The sequence below is a fragment of the Cottoperca gobio genome, chromosome 5 (assembly GCF_900634415.1).
Source record: "Cottoperca gobio chromosome 5, fCotGob3.1, whole genome shotgun sequence".
Taxonomy (NCBI): Eukaryota; Metazoa; Chordata; class Actinopteri; order Perciformes; family Bovichtidae; genus Cottoperca; species Cottoperca gobio.
In genome coordinates this window covers 12,111,108-12,130,813 of record NC_041359.1, presented here as the reverse complement: position 1 = coordinate 12,130,813, position 19,706 = coordinate 12,111,108, and the positions used below count along the sequence as shown (strand labels likewise).

At 39.7% G+C, this 19,706-nt stretch overlaps 1 protein-coding gene across 1 annotated transcript; it reads right to left on the bottom strand.

The window, feature by feature from the left end:
• Positions 1 to 3,448: 3,448 nt before the first annotated feature.
• LOC115008380 (sortilin-like) lies at positions 3,449 to 19,540 on the bottom strand. The gene is made up of 20 exons (XM_029431956.1): positions 19,133 to 19,540; positions 14,129 to 14,191; positions 13,969 to 14,042; positions 13,769 to 13,871; positions 13,400 to 13,561; positions 13,208 to 13,281; positions 11,462 to 11,511; positions 11,256 to 11,383; positions 9,995 to 10,139; positions 9,686 to 9,841; positions 8,867 to 8,979; positions 8,554 to 8,656; positions 8,305 to 8,473; positions 7,634 to 7,818; positions 7,267 to 7,456; positions 7,055 to 7,171; positions 6,609 to 6,717; positions 6,063 to 6,175; positions 5,847 to 5,973; positions 3,449 to 5,759 (listed from the first exon to the last, which is right to left on the bottom strand). Exons 1-20 carry the CDS (start codon positions 19,523 to 19,525, stop codon positions 5,745 to 5,747), a joined length of 2,589 nt encoding a protein of 862 aa, XP_029287816.1. The 5' UTR covers positions 19,526 to 19,540; the 3' UTR covers positions 3,449 to 5,744.
• Positions 19,541 to 19,706: the final 166 nt, after the last annotated feature.

Below are 19,706 nucleotides of genomic sequence, written 5' to 3'. Positions count from 1 at the left end.
AAACATGGTGTTGTAACTGTAGAGCAGTAACAGGTGGGATGTACCTGGGGACAGTTATAGGTAGGTAAGTAATGCAAACTATAGCTTAGTAATCATATATATTGTTTTATATCTATGTTAGTAGTTCTAGTTTTAATATTTCCACTTCATGAAATTCAGTGATGGAATGTAACTAAGTAAGCTACAGTTACTCATTACTGTAATTCAGTACACAATTAAGGTACTTGTACTGTACTTTTCTTTTCATGCCAATTTATACATAATATAATATATTTCTACATTTCAGAGGGAAATATTATACTACATATAAAGAGCTTTTAAAATACAATTGGTTTCTTATAAATTAAACTACCCAACAGTTTATACAAAATGTTAGTGGACAGAAAATATAAACTATTTGATTGATGTCGTTTTTCATGCAAAAACATTTCATAGTTCCAGTTTCACAATCACAAATGTAAAGATGTTCTGATATTCCTTTAAATAATTTTAATTTGATTGTATTAATTGGGAATTTTAGACTATCGGTTTGACAAAGCATTATGAAGGTGTTACTTTGGGCTAGGAGAACTTTTGGTTGTTATTTTTTAGTATTTTCAGAATTTTTAAACAAAGCAAACAAACAAACTATAAATGGAGAAAATAATCATCAGATTAATCCATAATAAAAAGAATCATCGGTTAATAGTTCAACATTAGAATAGAGTAATAATAATCTAATGATATAATATGTCACTGATTCTTGAGAATTTGGATAAAACAGGTGAAAAAATGAAATATAGAACAATCCTCCATGACAGCCAAAGTCAGCCTTGGGAGTCCCGCAGGGTTCTGTACTTGGACCGATTCTATTCACCTTATATATGCTTCCTTTGGGCAATATTATAAGGAACCACTCTATAAACTTTGATTGTTATGCGGATGATACCCAATTATATCTATCAATTAAACCAGACGAAACCAATCAATTGGCTAAACTTCAAGCATGCCTAAAGGACATAAAAACTTGGATGTCTAGCAACTTTTTGATGGTAAACACAGACAAAACTGAAGTTATTATACTTGGCCCTAAACGCCTCTGAAACACATTTTCTAATGATATAGAACAGGGGTGTCAAACTCATTTTAGTTCAGGGGCCACATGCAGCACAATTTGATCTCAAGTGGGCCGGACCAGTAAAATCAGAGCATAATAACCTGTAAATAACGACAACTCCAAATGTTTCCCTTCGTTTTAGTGCAAAAAAGTAACAGTACATACTTAAAATGTTCAAATGTAATGAGCTATCTTTTTACAACCTGAAATTTCTTAAGAAAAGAAGGTGCAATTTCAACAATATTATGCCTCAGTTTATCATTTACACATGTGCATTACAACTTATAGATCACAGTGTATCTACAAAGGCACACACACTTTTGTCACAGGTATCTGGAACAGTATTTTACTTTATGATCAAAACAAATAATTTTTACACTTTGCAAAGTCATCCCGCGGGCCGGATTGGACCCCCATGTTTGACACCCATGACATAGAAGCTCTGGATGGCATTAATTTGGCCTCCAGCACCACCCTAAGGAATCTTGGCGTCATCTATGATCAGGATCTGTCTTTTAACTCCCACATAAAACAAATCTCAAGGACTGCCTTCTTTCATCTACGTAACATTGCAAAAATAAGACGCATCCTGTCTCAAAATGATGCAGAAAAACTAGTCCATGCATTTGTTACTTCAAGGCTGGATTACTGCAACTCATTGTTATCAGGTTGTCCCAAAAAGTCGCTTAAGACTCTTCAGTTGATGCAGCGGCACGTGTATTGACAAGAACAAGGAAACGGGATCATATTACTCCTGTATTAGCTGCTCTGCACTGGCTCCCGGTAAAATACAGAATAGAATTCAAAATCCTTCTCCTGACTTACAAAGCAATTAATGGTCAGGCTCCAGCATATCTTAAAGATCTCATAGTACCTTATAAACCAACTAGAGCATTACGCTCTCAGACTGCAGGGTTACTTGTGGTTCCTAGAGTCTCTAAGAGTACAATGGGAGCCAGAGCCTTCAGCCATCAAGCTCCTCTCCAGTGGAACCAGCTTCCAGTTTGTGTTCGGGAGGCAGACACCCTCTCCACATTTAAGAGCAGGAGTGCAGTTCATCATGTGGTCGCCTGATTTTATTGCTTTTTTATAAATATTTGACGGTGTTGACAAAAACCTTGGACACATTAAACACCATAAAATAAAGTGAATATATTTGAACATTCATTGCTTTTAGTTTTAAAGAAATATTGGACTCTACTCTTTCATTTGGTATATATATTATACATTTTGAATGAGTTGTTCACAATTTATTATCGAATTGAAATGACAATCTCTTGTCTGGGGACAACTGACTTTCTGTGTATTGGGTGATCATATAATCATATAATTTATAAAATTAAAGACAAACATATGAACAAATGTTACATTTGTGCAAAAGATCCTCAGATGATCAACATTGATTATTTTAAATGAGAAAATGTGATTGCTTTTCAACAGAATTAACACTTTCCTTAGTGGGACATGTTTTATCCAAATTCTTAAGAATCAGTGATATATATATATATATATATATATATATATATATATATATATATAGTACAGTCACAGCGGACATTTTTATATTTTAACTACATTTTTCCTGATTACACTTAAACACTTTTACTTAAATAACATTTTCAATGCAGGACCTTTACTTATAACAAGAGTATTTGTAGTGTGGTATTAGTACTTTTACTAAAGTTAAGGATCTGAAAACTTCGTCCACAAATATTGTAACTAACTCCATAAGAGATATTTTGGGATACTTTTTACTTACATTTAAGATGTAGCTCTGGCTAGCGTAATCTATTTTGCTGAATCATTTTTAATGTTACATTTTACATTGAATATGATGTTCTGTTAGAACTGAAACATGAGTTATGAATGTCCATGCCACTTTCTAATAAGGCACTCCTAAAAATGTTTTTAAATAGTAAATAACTTTATTTTTGGTTGATAAATCGGTAACTAGTACGTAATAGATTACTTATAAGCAATTAATAAGAAAAACATTTTCTTTGCCAGGTTGTGAAAAATCCCTCAATGGTGCAACTAATGCAACTATTTAAATCTGCCTGCTTTTAATTCATAGTGAGATTGTTCCATCATTGTTTATTACCTCGATGTAGCTCAATAATTGTGTTGTAAGTGCAAAGGAGGGCATTGCACTTTATGGTACCCATTCAAGGTTACAATAACACTAGCAGTATATCGAATAGAAAGGCCAATTGAAATACTTCTCACCTATTAATGCAATAACAATAAATCAGTTAAAGATCACATCTTCGCAATGGCTATTTGTACTTTTTACATTGTAGGCTGTACTATGAACATACTTAACATGTTTTTATTGACTTGACTCAAGTATTATTTCATTTATAGAAAGTGTGCATTAACAAAACCCGAACACGACTGAACGGATCATGTGATTTCATTCAATAAATGCCAACGTTGTTATAAAACATTTGTGCTACAGAATAGTTTTATTCAGAGATACTCATCTCTGATATTCTAGCCAACAGTTAGGAAAACAAGAGGGAATGAAGATCACAACTCATGGCCCGAATACCTAACAAAAATGAGATGAACAAGGAGGCACAAATGCAACTTTTTCACAGATCTGTAGATACAGTGCAAAAATAACTCATTGAATTCAGTAAATATCTGGGCTTGTTCTTACTGACAGTTGTGTAAATAAAGAAGCATCAAGCATTTGAATTTGCTTTCATATCTGACAAAGTGCACCCAACAGTCCTTGAGAATATGCCTCTATATTAGGCCAGCTTATTACAATAGCTTATTCGCTGGGATATTATTGACTCTGCTGGAGAACACAAGCATTAGCCATAAGCCCTGCACGTGTCAAAAGTTACAGTTCTTACATATTATCTCAACAACTCGTAAAACAAGATGCAACTCAATTAACTTAATAACCTTTATGCTTTTTATGGCCACCAGACACATTCATTTGATAAATTAGTTCTGTTATTGTTTATATTTAGCAAAATCTGTGGAATAATTAAGTTGGGATGCACCAATATATGAGAAGACTGGCTAATAATAGCTTTAAAAAAGCAGTATCAGTATAAGTCTGGAAATGTTTGTACTGCTAATATCAATTTTCTGCTGTAATATTAGTAACAGAAACATGGTTTCTAATAACAATTGATTATCTTGATGATTATACCTGCACCTGCATTAAGATGGTTGGACAAATGCATATTGGTATTGGCTGATGAAGGGAAAATATCAGCCAAATAAAAAAACAAACAAAGAAATATTTAAAACACAACAACAGCAACATATTGGTGCACCCTGTTAAGCATAACAATCAAAAAGTTCAAGTAAAGGGCTTGGGATTAGCATTACCTTCATACTTTAGGACAATAATGCTGGGCTAAGGTTAGGTTTCACCTCTACAACCTCACCTCTACAATTAGAAAACTAAACAATAAAAGTGCTTTGGCAATAATTCAAGTCTTTTAACCACACATACAGGGGAGTAGAAAATATTGCTTGTATAAAGCTGCACTATAAAAAGAAAATGAGTTTGCATTTTTATGTCTTCACAACAATAGCAGGCCCTTTTAACATTTATTCCAATTCCAAAAGTTTCACAAGGCACTCAAAGACTCGGATTGACTTCTTTTATTGTTCCTCTTGTTATTATCATTACAAGTTCTTCTAAAATAAGCACTAGCCACTAATTTGTCTTTTACTATCTAAAAAAAGTATTTGCTCTTGTATGTTCTGCTTACTATTACATTATAGTCTGACTCGTCTACCAATATAAAACTATTTCATAATAATTAAAACTGTGAAGTGGTATAAAATAAGAGGCAACAGTCTCTATTAAAACGTTATTGCTGTCATAAAAAAAAACTATGATAGTGTACTGAAAGGTTTGTATCTAAAGTGCATGACTTGATTAAAATAACAGCACGAGTCAGACAATAGTGACCAGCAACATTAAAGGAGGCACTACTGCGCTCAGAAGCAGCTACAGTATTCAAATGAAAAGTGCTCATTTCTAAAGAACTCGTGACTATTAGTAACTCATAGTGAGTAGTCTAGCCTAATTTTAGTGACTGGTGAAGCTGACAAAATTAATGTTAAAATGGCCGCCATGCACAACAGGACTGGATCTTGCAAGTTTTAAGTTTACAAAAGTGTACAAAAACTACTTAACTGACAGCAGACTAAACTACTGATTATTATTTTCTGTATTTTGTTGCTTGGCTGTTTCCTAACGCTTATTTTGTAAAATGTTCAGCAAGCCTCTATATCTAGCCTCTGTATTGTGCTTCTGCAGTGCATCACGATATGAAAGGCCATCTTTTCTCAGGTCAGTATGAAACTCCGTGGTCTTAGCAGAACTCTTTGTGACAGAAACAACAAAAGCTCTCCAGGGACCCCCGGCTTTCTTCTGTTTTGTGCTGGGGTTGTCTCCCCTCCCCAAAACCACCGGTTCGACCTTTTTGTTGGAGCCTGGTACAAGAAAGCAATGTGAGTTGCTGCCGAGTCCTCCAGCCACCAGGGGATAGCAAGAAGTGGGAAAAAAAAAGATGGTAATCGGCATGTGGGAGCAACAGGAGTACCCAGGCATCATGAAAGACTGCGTTAAATTTAGCCTTGAAGAGCCTTTGAGAGGAGAGAAATGTCCACCTTATTCTAAGAGGTCCTGTGGAGAGACACAAACACACATTAGTTAAAAGATTATCACTAAGTTTAACTAAAAAAAAAGGGCCTTTTACACAGAACCAGATACCTGATCTGAGTCTTCGTTGTACTGTGCTTTTCCTGTTTCCATGTAGTGAGGGTCAATATCATCCACTCCTTCTATTTTATCAGCCTCAACATGCTCCCTCATAACTGAATATCGGTGCACGAGGAACCTGATGAGGACATGAGAAACAAACAGAGATGAAATACAGTATTTACAGTGTTTATTTCTGTGTGGAAAGATGAAACACAGGTTACTGACCGGCCTCCGCAGACGTATTTCTTAACCAGCCAAACCCCTGCAACAGCACTCGTCAGAAGCATCGCTATGACAACCATCACTATGACAGCGGTGTTCGGTGAACTGATTTCAGTCTGTTAGAGATAAAGAATCAGAAAAGTCTCAAACGTGTGAAGAATTTACATCCCGAAAACAACCTTGGAAAATCATCACAGGACCAAACATTTAGCAGACTTTATGTCTGCCGCTTGTAAACGCGCTCACGTTGGATGAATTGGAAAAATATGCAGTAACTGAGATTATCTGGCTGAGATTTGCACAAAATTTGTTTGGAATCTTAGTCCATGTCACACCACAAATAGATAACCCACGCATGCTTCAGTGTTGACCGTGCCGAAGATCAGAGGTTCCCCTATTGATTTTCAGTGCATCCCAATATACAGTACCAGTCAAAAGTTTGGACACACCTTCTCATTCACATTGAATGAGAACATTATCTAAAGTTCACTAGATACATAATGTTCTACTAGCCCATCTAGTCTCATTTTTAGAATGAGCAGAACTGACCAGAGAATTTGGATGAAGGGCGTTGCTGGTGCACATCCTCCTCAGGTCTGTCTCCTTCCTTTCTGGCTGGAAACCTCCCTTACACAGGTCTCCTGGAATCTTCCGGTATCTTAAATGTAAGGAGAGGCAGAGAGACATGCGAGGCAAGATAAAACTCAATGACAAGGACACAGGGAAGGACAATAAAGCTGGGAGATTGAAGATAAGACTCATACCACTAATGCAGGGAGATGTAGAGGCAGAAATGGAAACATACTAACCTGGTGTATGAATTAGACTCAATTATTGTTGGCTTGTTTGCTTTTCCTATTACCCACAACCTTTTACCATACAGTGGTAAGACTTGTAACTTTGTCATTCTTATGTATACATTTTCTATATTTAGTTTCCTCATTTCTAAAATACATCTGAGGAAGGAGAGCAAAGATAAAAACAGGCCTTCTCACCCGCTGGTCTGTAGCTGTTCGGTGGTCCCATTTAAACAAAACTCCAGAGGTTGACCCTTCATCTCCTCCTGCTCCACACACTCTGAGCTGTTCTCTGGCCGGTAATATCCAAAGTCACTGAAAGACAAAGCAGAAGCTCACATGGCATTCTTACAAACTGTGTAAATCTGTGTAATATACTTGATCTATTTTGGTATTTCCCAAAAACATACCAGTGATAATCGTCCATTGTACATGAACAGGGTGACAGCTTCTTTGTGACGGCATAGTCCCTCCCGTTCCAGCAGACAGAGTCTTTCCTCAGGCGTAAGAAGGTCTCTTTATAGCCCAGCACACAGCCATCATTAGATCCACTGGGGTCTGCAGAGTGAGCCAGCCACTGTACGTAGTCCCCCTCAGTACCTGTGCGCACACACACACACACACACACACACACACACACACACACACACACACACACACACACACACACACACACACACACACACACACACACACACACACACACACACACACACACAGAGTAAATCAAAAAGGGGAAACTCTTCCCATTACACCCACATTCTCTCACATACTCACAGTCTCTGGTGAGGAGCTTCCTGAAGTCTATGGTGATCACCACCCATTTACTGAAGTCGTTCCTGTAGCCCCACAGGCTGACGTTCATGGAGCGAGAGCCCGGCTCACTGTCCATACCGCTGAAGTGAAGCGGGTCGCTGGTGAAGTTATACGTATGCCAACACTGCCCCTCGTCTGTAGAAAACCTGAGGATGTTGGGGAAAAAATAATGGAGGGGGGGGGGGGGGGGGGGGAGAAGCCCATAAAGCAAAAACATTTACACATTTACAAGTGACAAATCAATTAGAAAACAACAATAAAAAGAATAGGAAGACCACTTATAGTGACTTAAAACCATCTTGTAATGCATTATATCTGCCTATACCTCATATAGTTAATGCATAATAAAATGATTATAATGTATTACAACTATGGGAATTATAACACTATTAAAACAATCTGTCAGTGAGTGACCAGAAATGATGAAGTTTGATACAAATGATACTTTGTCATTATACAATGCATTATAATAATGTGTTATGATTATTGTTATATTTAGATAATTATACAGTGCTAATATAATAACACATTAGAAGTATGTTTATAGTGCATTACAGACATGGGTGTCAAAGAAAGTGATACTAAACAATAATGAAATAAAGAAAACGTGTAGTAAACTCCGTTATATTCACTTGATCTGATTGACAGGTGAGTTGGTGTGCTCTACAGCCACCAGCAGCCCTCCAGAGTCCATTATAGCATAATGGTGGGGGGCCCTGAGAGCTAACAGCCACGAGTAGCCCCCGTCATCAGACACGTACACATCAGGGGAGAGAGCAGACTCTGCTTCTCCAACGCTGCCTGAAGAAATGGAGGACAGCGATGTTATGAGACATTTCATCATGCAGTGAAATGATTCGGGGTAAAGACATCTTTTTTACCATGGGCCAGAATGAGGCCCACAGCACTGGGCTGTGAGAGAGGCAGCATGGGGACGTTCATCTTCATGGTGGTGCTGTAGGAGGCGTGGATATGAAGTCTGCACTGTAAACACACGATGATTAAGGTAATGTTGGTACCAAGTCAACACGCTCACAGCAGACACTCAGAACAGAACAGATTTAATAAAATTACAAAAACTAAAAGCTCTTTGCACAAATAAAACACTCCAGAAATAATGAAAGATATTTGTACATCAAGATAAAAATGTATGCATTTAAATATACTGAAATTATACATGTATGTTTGCCTCACTTTGTTAGGCCTGTTGGTGGAGGTCTCAGTGTCACAGTGGCTGTTCTGTGGTCTGCGCAGCGTCTGCCATTTTGCTCCTTGGTCAAAAGTGATCACTGTCTCCATTGCACCATCTGCAGTAAATAACATTCACTTTACTTACTATCAGGATCTATACAGACATGTTGTGCATGTTTAGCCCATAATACAAACTTTACACTCCTCTTAACAATTTAAAAAAACATTTTCCTGAGTCAGCAATTGCTCTTGGATTATATCACTGTGGAAAGAAAATCAACCAAATCAATCAATTTGATATTATCTTGAGGTTATAAATGGCAGTGGACATTTAGTCCGCTGTAACTTTAGTTAAAGTTATAGGGCTTATTTTCTGTATACGACTTTACATAAAAGATTAAAGGAAGAATTTTCTGTTTACATGTAACACATTGCTCCTCAGATAAATTGACTGTATATACAAATGTGCCGATCCTTTTTCTGTGTACTACGTTTTCTGTTCAGTACCTTTATCAGTAAACGTTTGCCTACTGTTAAAATGGGAATTTGAAAAGCTCGGTGTGATACTCAAAAGCGTTCAGAGAGACAAAACTGACATTCCTGCATTGTTCATTGAGCAGTCAGCGTCAACTAAAAAAGTAGAACGAAACAGAGATTTAAGTATAAGAAACATTTCCAGGGTTGACTGCCATGTTGAAAAATGAAAGTTTAGAGAATGTTACGACTGTTTCAGATTTAAAATGTTGACAAAGAATAACAGAAGATTCCTTTTTAAATATGTAAGTACATACATGTACATGTAAGTACAGTGTGCTGACCCACCCTCTGTGAGTACGCTGGTCATGTAGACGCCCCTGAGTGAAGTAATGGCAGTGAAGTCGGTGTCGCTTCCTGTGGTCGTGTAAAGATGGCGCTCCAGAGACTTAGAGAACACGGCTCCTCTGTCATCTGACACATAGATGGTTCCAACACCAGAGTCTGGTTACACACACACACACACACACACACACACACACACACACACAGATTAAACACGGTGTGACGGCCCCAAGGCTTCTGCTTATCAGACATTCTGTATCACCAACATTATCCACATCAATCATCACTATCAGCATCCTCACTGGTTCTGACCTCCAGGGTCGTCCACATGCATGAATATCATGTCCTGATTGGCTGCCAGGATGGAGTAGAACTGCTCGTGGTTGACTGTAGGAAGTTGAGCCATGTTCCACACCTCACCTCCGTTCACTGACACGTGGATCATACGCTCTGTACCCTAAAACACACACACACACACACACACACACACACACACACACACACACGTTGTGACAACTGCTCCTTTACAGCTTTATAATGTTGACAGAAGTATTGAATGTTAAGCCATGTTAAAAGGGCCAGTACACCCACATCCCAAAGAACAAACAACATTCCTTTCACCTGCATGATAATGGGGTGGTTGCAGAAGTTTAAATGGGATATATTATGAAAAACTAACTTTGTCAGTGCTTTTGCACACACATTTGGGTATCTGGAGAGCCTACCAACACACAAACTGTGAAATAAACAAACCCAGACACTTTTTGTCGGCTGCCTCAGGTCAGAGAACATGGGATTCAACAAACCAATAACATTTGGCTATGTCACATGCCGGCTCATTAGAATATATTGCTCCTCCTCTGAGTATCTCCAACCAAAGCTTCAGAACTGTTTTATTTTTGAATATCTTTCTTAAATCCTTTGCATTTACTTCCTGGTATTATTAGCGTTTCATTTACTCTGTTTTACATGCATTGTGATCAGCTCTGAATAATATGCAAATTAGTTAATTAGATCTGGTGGTCAACAATCATGGCTCATCCTACGTCAAAGAAAGCAATGCCATGGACAATGTTCATTCATGCTTAGTCACTTTGTCAGCGACTAAATGGAACTTTAGCCTTGCATCTTCAGCCAGAATCAAGAGACAGAATTAGGTGATTTTGTGCAGATGGTCTTCTTCAGAATGTGGTCACGCTGTACGGATTGTATTTATACCTGGCTGAGAACTGATCACAATATGAGCCAAAACACCTCCAGATGTCGCCTGGCTGATCCGATCACAATGCCTTATGCGCTCATTTACACCCTGCATTAACACAAGTTTCTCTTAATCCAGATACAGTCTGCATGTGAACACAAGGTGAACAAAAAAATGTTTTTTTTTGTAATATGGGTTAACTGGCCCTTTGAGTGTTTACCTCGTAAAATGTGCAAAGGGAGGTAACGTACAAAAATGTTACCATTTATGTCAACAAAGAAACAGTACACATACTGCTCTTCGATTCAATAAATGTACAGAAGCAAACACACACACACGCACACACACTTACATACATACATACATACATACCGTGCCAGTCATGATGGAGGCAAAAACGAAGCGCCCTCCCAGTACAAAGGAGAAAACTCTTGTTGCGATGGTCTGGAAACTTCGACCATAGTCTGCTGTCTTCCTTAACTCTAACATTCCTTTTTCATCTAACAGAAAGAAAGTGGAGTTACTTCATGTATTGCAAGATTTTAAATATACGATGTGACTATACTGTTTTCACTTACTGCATGATCCATTGTAGTTTGTTGTAAAGTAGATGCTGTTTTTTGGACCCCTGTATGTGAGAAAATTAAGAAACAGTTAAGGAAGGAATCTGAAGAAAGGAATGATCTAATTGTACTCATCTCTTTTTAACATCTGAAAGTGCTCAGAATTCAAATGGAATTTGTAGAGATCATAGATTATGGTTGTGGTTTCCTCTAAGTGCCCCCCCCCCCCCCCCCCCGGGCCGTGCTCCAAGCCCTCTCTGGCTTTGTTTGCTGCCAAAGGGGACAAAGGTTTTCACACTGCAAAGATTCTGCCAGTTCAAGGACTGTGGGCTGAATAAGAATGCCTTTGCTGACTCATGATTCACTTGACAGCAGCCTCTGCTCCCTCTCGCTGCCGTCAATTTAGGTTGGGGCCTAAATAACAGCTGTGGTCAGAGCTATCACAACGTTCCCACAATGCTAACAACCACAGGCTGACGCCACAGCCTCATGTGAACCTGAGGTGACCAAATGAAAGCCGAGTCAGGAGAGTGATGCAAACTGTGGTGAGAAAAACAGCTGGAATAACACACACACACACACACCCCTGTTCTGGCAGAAACAAAGATGCACATGGAGGCTGTGTGGGAACAAATATGGACAAAGCTGTTTCACACCCTGCCAGTGTTTTTATATATATATATATATATATATAATATAATATATATATATATATATATATATATATATATATATATATATATATATATATATTCACAACTCACTTTTCACATTGAACAGGTGCTCTTTTATTAAATAAACTAAACGCTTATGTCATTTATGTCATTTATGTGCACGTTTCAGTTGCTTTGCGTATTTACATTCTCTCCTGTCAAATCAAATCAAATTTATTTGTATAGCCCAATATCACAAATTATACATTCGTCTCAGTGTGCTTTACAGACTGTACAGGTTACAACATCCTCTGTCCTTAGACCCTCGCATCGCACAAGGAAAAACTTCCTAAAAGAAACCCCAAAATTAAAGGGGGAAAAATGGAAGAAACCTCAGGGAGAGCAACTGAGGAGGGATCCCTCTCCCAGGACGGACAGACGTGCAATAGATGTCGTGTGTACAGGATAAACAACATAGTACAAATACAACATTTGACAGAAATGATGTTGTGTTGAAAAAAGAGAAAGTTTGGATGAATCCAAGAAAATGTCAAAAAGGCTTCCCGGTGTCCAGCAGGACCAGGGCAGCAGGGGCTGTCACGATTCATGATCCTGACGTAAACTTTATCAGTGGCAACCTGCCACATGAGAGACAGACACTCCGGGGATGATACCCCGGATGATGTGTTAGTAACAACATTTACATAAATGCATACAGATAGAGAGGGAGAAGAAGAGAGGGAGGGGAGGAGAGAGGAAGAGAAGGAAGAGAGCAGGGAGGTGTCCCCCGGCAGTCTAAGCCTATAGCAGCATAACTAGGGGCTGATCCAGGGCAAACCTGAGCCAGCCCTAACTATAAGCTTTATCAAGCTTTATCTCCTCTGCTTTGCTTCGTGAAGGGCGGAGCTCCGCTTCCGAACTCGCGCTCGAGCGCACACACTTACAGTCAGAGACCGAGCGGAGGAAAGGTGAGGAGAGAACTTAAAATATCTGCGCCACGCACGGACCTGATCCAGCCCAGGCAGCACCCCCCAGAGCAGTAAACCTAGGGGAAACACTGAAGTAAATAACCCATTTGGGAACCACTGATGTAGAGGACAACTCTTACCATCTGACCAAACAAACACTGTCATGGATCTTCCTCCAGGTGGCACCAAAGTCCTCAGACAGCCACAGGTCCAACTGCAGGGAAAAGGCTCAGTCAGTTCAAAAGTGTTCATAGACTTTGGAGTATTCAGTAATGCCTAATCAAGGATTAAGTGGATTGGTTTGGTTTGGTCTAAAGTATGAAAGCTGCTACCATGATGCTGAGCGTCACAAGTGCATTGCAGTCTCCAGGGTTGTACATCATCTGAATGAGGGGCTCAAACGGCAGGTTGGTTGGAACAAAGGTCATGCCAAAGTCCTGTGAGCGAAAGAGTTTAAACCCCCCGATGTCTGATACATCTCCAGTGAGCATCACCTGAAAACAAACAGACAGGAGCTTTAAGGAAAGATCCTTCGTGTGCTACAACAGTAGACTGTAGCTTTATGATTTTTCTGTGTTATTATGAGGCAAAGGTATGTACTTTTATATAGATCAACCGCAACAACACACAAATCCCCATATGGAGGTATAAGCAGGGGTCCTCAGCACTGAAACAATGAAGAATAACTGGCTTTGGCTCACCTTGCCAGAGTGGTCGGGACTAATGGCGATGCCGAACTCGCTCTGGATGAAGGTGTGGTTGATCAGGTGAGTCACATCTTTGAACGTCTTCCCATAGTCTTCACTGACACAGTGACAAAGTTGCAGTTAGACCCTCTGGCCCTAGCTATGACAAATTATTTACTGGTCCATATAGTGCACCACCACCAGGCATTTCTCACCTCCTGTAGAGGTTAGACTGGCCGAAACGCATCATGAACAACGGCACCTGAAATGTAGTCAACACCAGCAGCACCTGGGAGAAAAGAGCCGGGTTTACACAACCATCTCTAATCTCGTCTCTTTTTAGTCATATATTTTGTATCATGTAAACAAACTCACCCCCGAACCATCTCCCACCCAGGCCAGCGACAGTGAACCCATGGTCCTCACTTTGAAGGTGAACTGGAATGGAAGAAAATAAGAGAAAAGAGAAAAAACATTTTAGAAAACAATCAATGACTCAATATTGTGAAATGTTTCTTGACTCAAATTATTTGAAATATTTTTGAGTCTCATGTGATTTGCTTATAATGTGTCTCAACTGAAAAACACACACACCCCAAAAAGTCCACATTTTATTCTGAAATATACAAAACTCAAGAGAGAGTGTGTGTGTGTGTGTGTGTGTGTGTGTGTGTGTGTGTGTGTGTGTGTGTGTGTGTGACTGGCTGAACGAGAGGACAGAATGAATTGTTCTTACTGTCCAAAGTAACTCGGCCATTTGGATGCACTCTGCGTGTGTGACCTACATTCCCGCCTAAATGACAAAGCCGAGGCCAGAGAACAGAACAATTACCCATGTCCCGAGCACAGCAAGAACACACAGACACAGACACACACACACAATTGTGAGAGTAAACAAAATACAAAAATCTTATTTTAAGATGAATATATTTATGCCTTAAGGATTCGCAGGAACCCTGTGCGAAAGATTGAAAGTTCAACATAAAATCTAAAAACAAAACCTCAATGATACATAATATTAGAGGCAATTTGTAGAAAGAGTTTGGACCTGAAGGGCACTGACTTCCAGATTCCAGTCTATTCATCCAGAGGGACGTTCAAGTGTTTGGTCATTTAAGCAACGTATTTAGCGACCAAAGTTTTCTCCCCTCCTGTCTTTCTCTTGCAGGGCAGAGAGGTTTACAAGGTGAGCACAGCCCCAGAGAGTCTGCATACAGCTCTATAAAGCCACAGGAGACGGCCAGGTCTGGCTGCTGGAAACTCCTTGTAAACAGGTCCAGTGGAAACTGGCCGTCCCCGGCTGTCCAAGTGTGTGAACACAACTTTCCATCTCTCCTCTACATAAATCATTTAATCACACCCCTCGCCTGAATCCAACTATTCTTTTATCTCAATAAGTTGATTGCTTGACAACTTAACCTCCCCTCCTTTGCAGTCATTCTGTTAATCTGTTAAAGAATGTAAAGAATTACGTGTCCTGTCCTCCCAAAGTGTCTCATCTCATTAAACCAGTGTTTTGCTTCAAGTCTGTCAGGGAACATTGTTACATGTCAGTTTCTCCCTTTCCGTGTAGTAATAAGCATAATTGTGAAATAAAAAAAGTATTTAAAAAGTAAAACATTGTTGTGGCTTGTGGCTATGTGTTGAATGTCACTGCTGTGGTCATTCTTGAGGTTTAAGCAGGACTTGGTTCTGGATTCACAAAAATCCTATAGCCATGATAGCAGCATTGGGAGCCCTGTACTCTGTACACTTTATGCTAAATGCTAACGTCAACATGCTAAAATACAACATGCTGAATTTTGAGCAGGTATAATGTTTGCCTTGTTCACTATTGTATTGTAGCATGTTAGCATGCTAACATTAGCTCATTAGGATGTTGATGTAAATGTATTTATGTTAATAAACCGATATATCATAATCTGATTTTTAAAACTCAAACCTTGACATCAAAAATCTGCCGTACCAACATTGTGTTAACCCTACACAATGAACAGATGAAACGCATTAAGTCTGGATGTAATCAGAATGCAAACAATGTCAATAAACAGGAAGGAAAACAGAAAAAGCTATCTAGACTAAAAAAGAAAGTTCAACCACACAAGATGCACACCGGCCACTTTCAGAGACATACAGAAGCATAGCATAGCCACCAAGGTCACTGCAGGTCAACAGGTTTCATGTTGTGTATTGTTTTAGGATCAGGCCTTTGCTAATGTTTCTGCCAGTTGCTTGTACACCTGTGTTGAATCTAACTGGCGGGATGTGTTCCACATCTGGTCCTCTGAAACCCCTGATTTGACAAATGCTGACTTGACCGGCTACAGTTTCACTGAGACTGAAACTCAAACAATCAACAATTACATGATAAAGCAGATCAGCTGAAGCAAAGGCTGAGAAAGCTGTGTCTGAGTGAAAACTGCTGTTTTGTCTAACTGTAGAAGGGTAAAGGAGGATGGGAAAGGGAGTAAATGTAAAGCTTAATAATCACTCTGTCCTGTTCAGTGATGGGGAAAACAGAAGCGCAGAAGGAGACAGTGAAGAGAAGAAAAGATGCAAAAGTTATTAGTCAGCGAATTATGAGATGAATGTCTGACCCGGCTGGAACCAGACATGACCTCATGCTGAATCACGTGTTGAATTTAAGGGTTAGCTCTGAAAAAGGCTTGTCTAAGCTCCTTCTGCACAATAGCTCACGACACTCAAGGTGTGTCAGTACAAACAACTTTCAAAGATGAACAACGGTGATGCAAAAGTGAGTATCGCACACTCTGCTGTACATGAACACACGCACATATATGTCCATGCAGACGCAGTAATACACACTGTTGGTGGGTGGGAGCAGAGCAAAGTCCTCTCTCAGAAGTCAGACGCCAACACAATGAGCTCCTTATTCCCTCTGCTCTGGGTTTTAACCTTTCTGCTTCAGCCGTGTTTACACACAGAACACTTCAGAGGAGGTCAAACTCTCTTGGCTCTGATCTAGACACATGAAGCACACCAAGCCTCTGATGCTGCGCTTAGTTGGGCAAACTGGGTCGCATTAATGTCTATTCGATTATTGTTGTTCAAGATAACCAGGTGACCATGCTGATCAACTGTTTAGTCTATACAGTGTCAGAAAAAAACAGAAAATATGTCCATCGCAATTTGAATCTAGTACTAGAATGATTGCTTGTTTAAATCGATCGACAGAGTTATTTAGATTAAATTGCTTAGCTTGTTTTAAGAAACGTAATGAGGTTCTGTTCTATCTACTCTGTGCTAATTAGTAAATGCTAAAATGCTAACACTCTACCTAAGATGGTGAACATGCTAATCATTACACCTGCTAAATATTAGCATTGTCTCTGTGAGTTTGTTAGCATGCTAACGTCAGCATTTAGCTCAAAGTACCACTGTAGCCGCTAGCATGTCTGTTGACTAAGTCTTGTTCACTGTTTGATATTTTATAGATCAAACAATTCATTGATAAATCAAGAAAGTAATTGCCTGTACATTAATGTCAGCCAAAATTCAATCTACGTTGATGCAGAACAAAGAAAAGCAGCATATCCTCACATTTTAGAAGCTGGAATGAAAGTGTCGACATTTTGCTGGATAGATGACTGAGACGTTTGACCTTACAAACATGTTTGTTGATTCATTTTTGGTAAGCGTATCGACTTCTAGCACTTGTACAGTGTGGATGCAATTAAATGCTTTCTATGACCTTTTCAAGTAAAGGTCCACTTCTGAGTCTAGAAATGTTTCTCTATTTTCAACAGTTTGTTGCTCTCTATGGACGTCTCTTTGTATATCAACAGACCCATACTTTCCATAACTCTCTCTATCTTTCACCCACCATGTGGAACTTCAACTCTGCTGCTTTTCTTGGTGCTCCAACAGCTGGCTGCGACCCAGTTACACTTCACCCTGAAAACAGAACATGTTTTTTCCCTACGTTCTTTCGGCCAGAGGGGATAGAGGACGGGATGGAGTGAGGAGAAAAAAAGGAAAAAGTAACAGCATGCTAGTTTGTAAACCAGACTGAGTCAGCTAAATGAACCTTACACAAACATAAAAAAGAGAAAAGCTTGGGCTGGCTAACAAAAACACATCGTGTGTAGTCTATCAGGGCCTAATATAGCATACAAAGAAGCGTAGGAGTAGGTTAGACTTGTCTGATCTAGCCCTACAGCTCTGATAACAGAAAATTAAAGTCGACATTGGCGCTGAGATCAAGTCCAGCAGAAAGAACGTGGGGAATGTTTGTGAGGGAAGAAAGGCCCAGAGGAGGCGTCTCTTCTCACGCCGGATCGTTTTCATGCTCAAAAGCTAGCCCAGGTGTCTGAGGCCACAGAAGTTATGTAACGTCCACTTCGTCCATCACTCTCCTCTCTCTCTCTCTCACACTCACACTCACACACACACACACACACACACAACAGGAAGACTGTCCTGTGGAGCTCTGAAGCTTTGGACCAAGCTGTTATTCTTGAACATTCCTCCGGACATCTGGGTTGTTCTTGTTGTGCTTCCTATTACAACATGTCCAGTACAAACATAACAGAAGCTGTCCTTTGGTGTATTATAATGTGGGATCAAAGTTGAGATGAGAAAGAGTTCAAGACTAGAAGAAGAAAGAAAGGCAAGAAAACAACAGAAGATGCTGATATTGATAATTGCGGTTACATCAGTTTTGGATGTGCAATCGGTTCTTAACATCCAGCTAATGGTATATACATTTGTTTATTTTCTGACATTTTATAGACCAAAACAAAATGTATTGACATAATCGACCTTAATCTCCATACACCCTTCACCATTAATCAGAATGGCCTAATGGATTTGATCAATTAAAAAGGAGCGTAACAGGCAGAAACAAGAAGTTAATCGTCAGAAAATAAACTATGTTGACAATAGATTACTTAAGCAATTCTTCAATCAAAACAACCGCCAGTTCTACCTTCTCCAATATATGCTAATGTTATCTGCCTTCTATCATTTCACACTTTGTGTTTGACAAACTGTCCACGATCCAAATATAGTAACTTTACTGTAGACAAGGAGAAGCAAAAAGTAGGTAAATGCTTGGAAATCGACAAATGTTCTGTCCCTGTCGATTAATCGTTTCTTCTCTTCGTCATACAGATGGCGTCACTGCAGGATTCACTTCTCTCTTCATTCAAGTCACAGAGCTGTCACAAAATATCTACAGAACCATTCATCTTGCTGCATTGGAAAAGCTCATGTTACATAATCTCTGCTATCTGTTTGATGGTGTGATTTGTAAATGTTTGTGGACACTATGAGCAGCACCATGTGACCACAGACGCATTGAAGTACTCTTCAGAGATGTAATGATGGGTTTAAAAGTAAGCTGAACAAGTCACTTACAGAGTGGGTGCTGTTCTGCAGGGTTGACTCCACTCCATGCAGAGCTGTACATGTCTGTTCATTCAGTCCAGCGCTGCGTTTCGAGAGCTCCGACTTCTCTGAACTATGTCGCTCCTCATCACTACCGAACTCCGTCTGCAGCCTCCTCAAATCTGACACGTTTTCTCCCTCGTGGAAGTCTGTGCCCAGCGCAGACGAAAACAACCCGAGCGCCAAAATGCAAGATACGGATATCATGTTTACAAGAAGACTGCCCAACTTTGGACTCAGCGAGAAGCTTTTCTGTCCCAACAGTTGGCTCCACATGCCCCCCTCATCACCAAATGCATCTTCATAACGGCCCATCCACCGTGGCAGAAGATTGGTCAGGATCAGAATAACCTGCACTCTCATTGGACGACAGGAGTCTTCCTCAGCCGAGATATCAAGGGTTTCCTGGTGTTACTCTGCCCCCTGCTGGAAAGACCGCGCACAGGCCAGGAACACTTGTTTTTTGATGGAGAATTTGAATTCCAAGAAACGGAAGCAAAGCAGAACAGCAAGTCTGAATTATAGCCCCCCCTCCCCCACACAC

Bases quoted from the DNA above. Each gene is read 5' to 3' on its own strand.
- LOC115008380 (XM_029431956.1), bottom strand. From the start codon at position 19,525: ATGAGAGTGCAGGTTATTCTGATCCTGACCAATCTTCTGCCACGGTGG. The intron at 13,562-13,768 runs GTGAGCCAAAGC...GTTTGTTTTCAG, and splicing joins GTCCCGACCACTCTGGCAAG to GTGATGCTCACTGGAGATGT. The intron at 5,974-6,062 runs GTCAGTAACCTG...TGTCCTCATCAG, and splicing joins AAATACGTCTGCGGAGGCCG to GTTCCTCGTGCACCGATATT.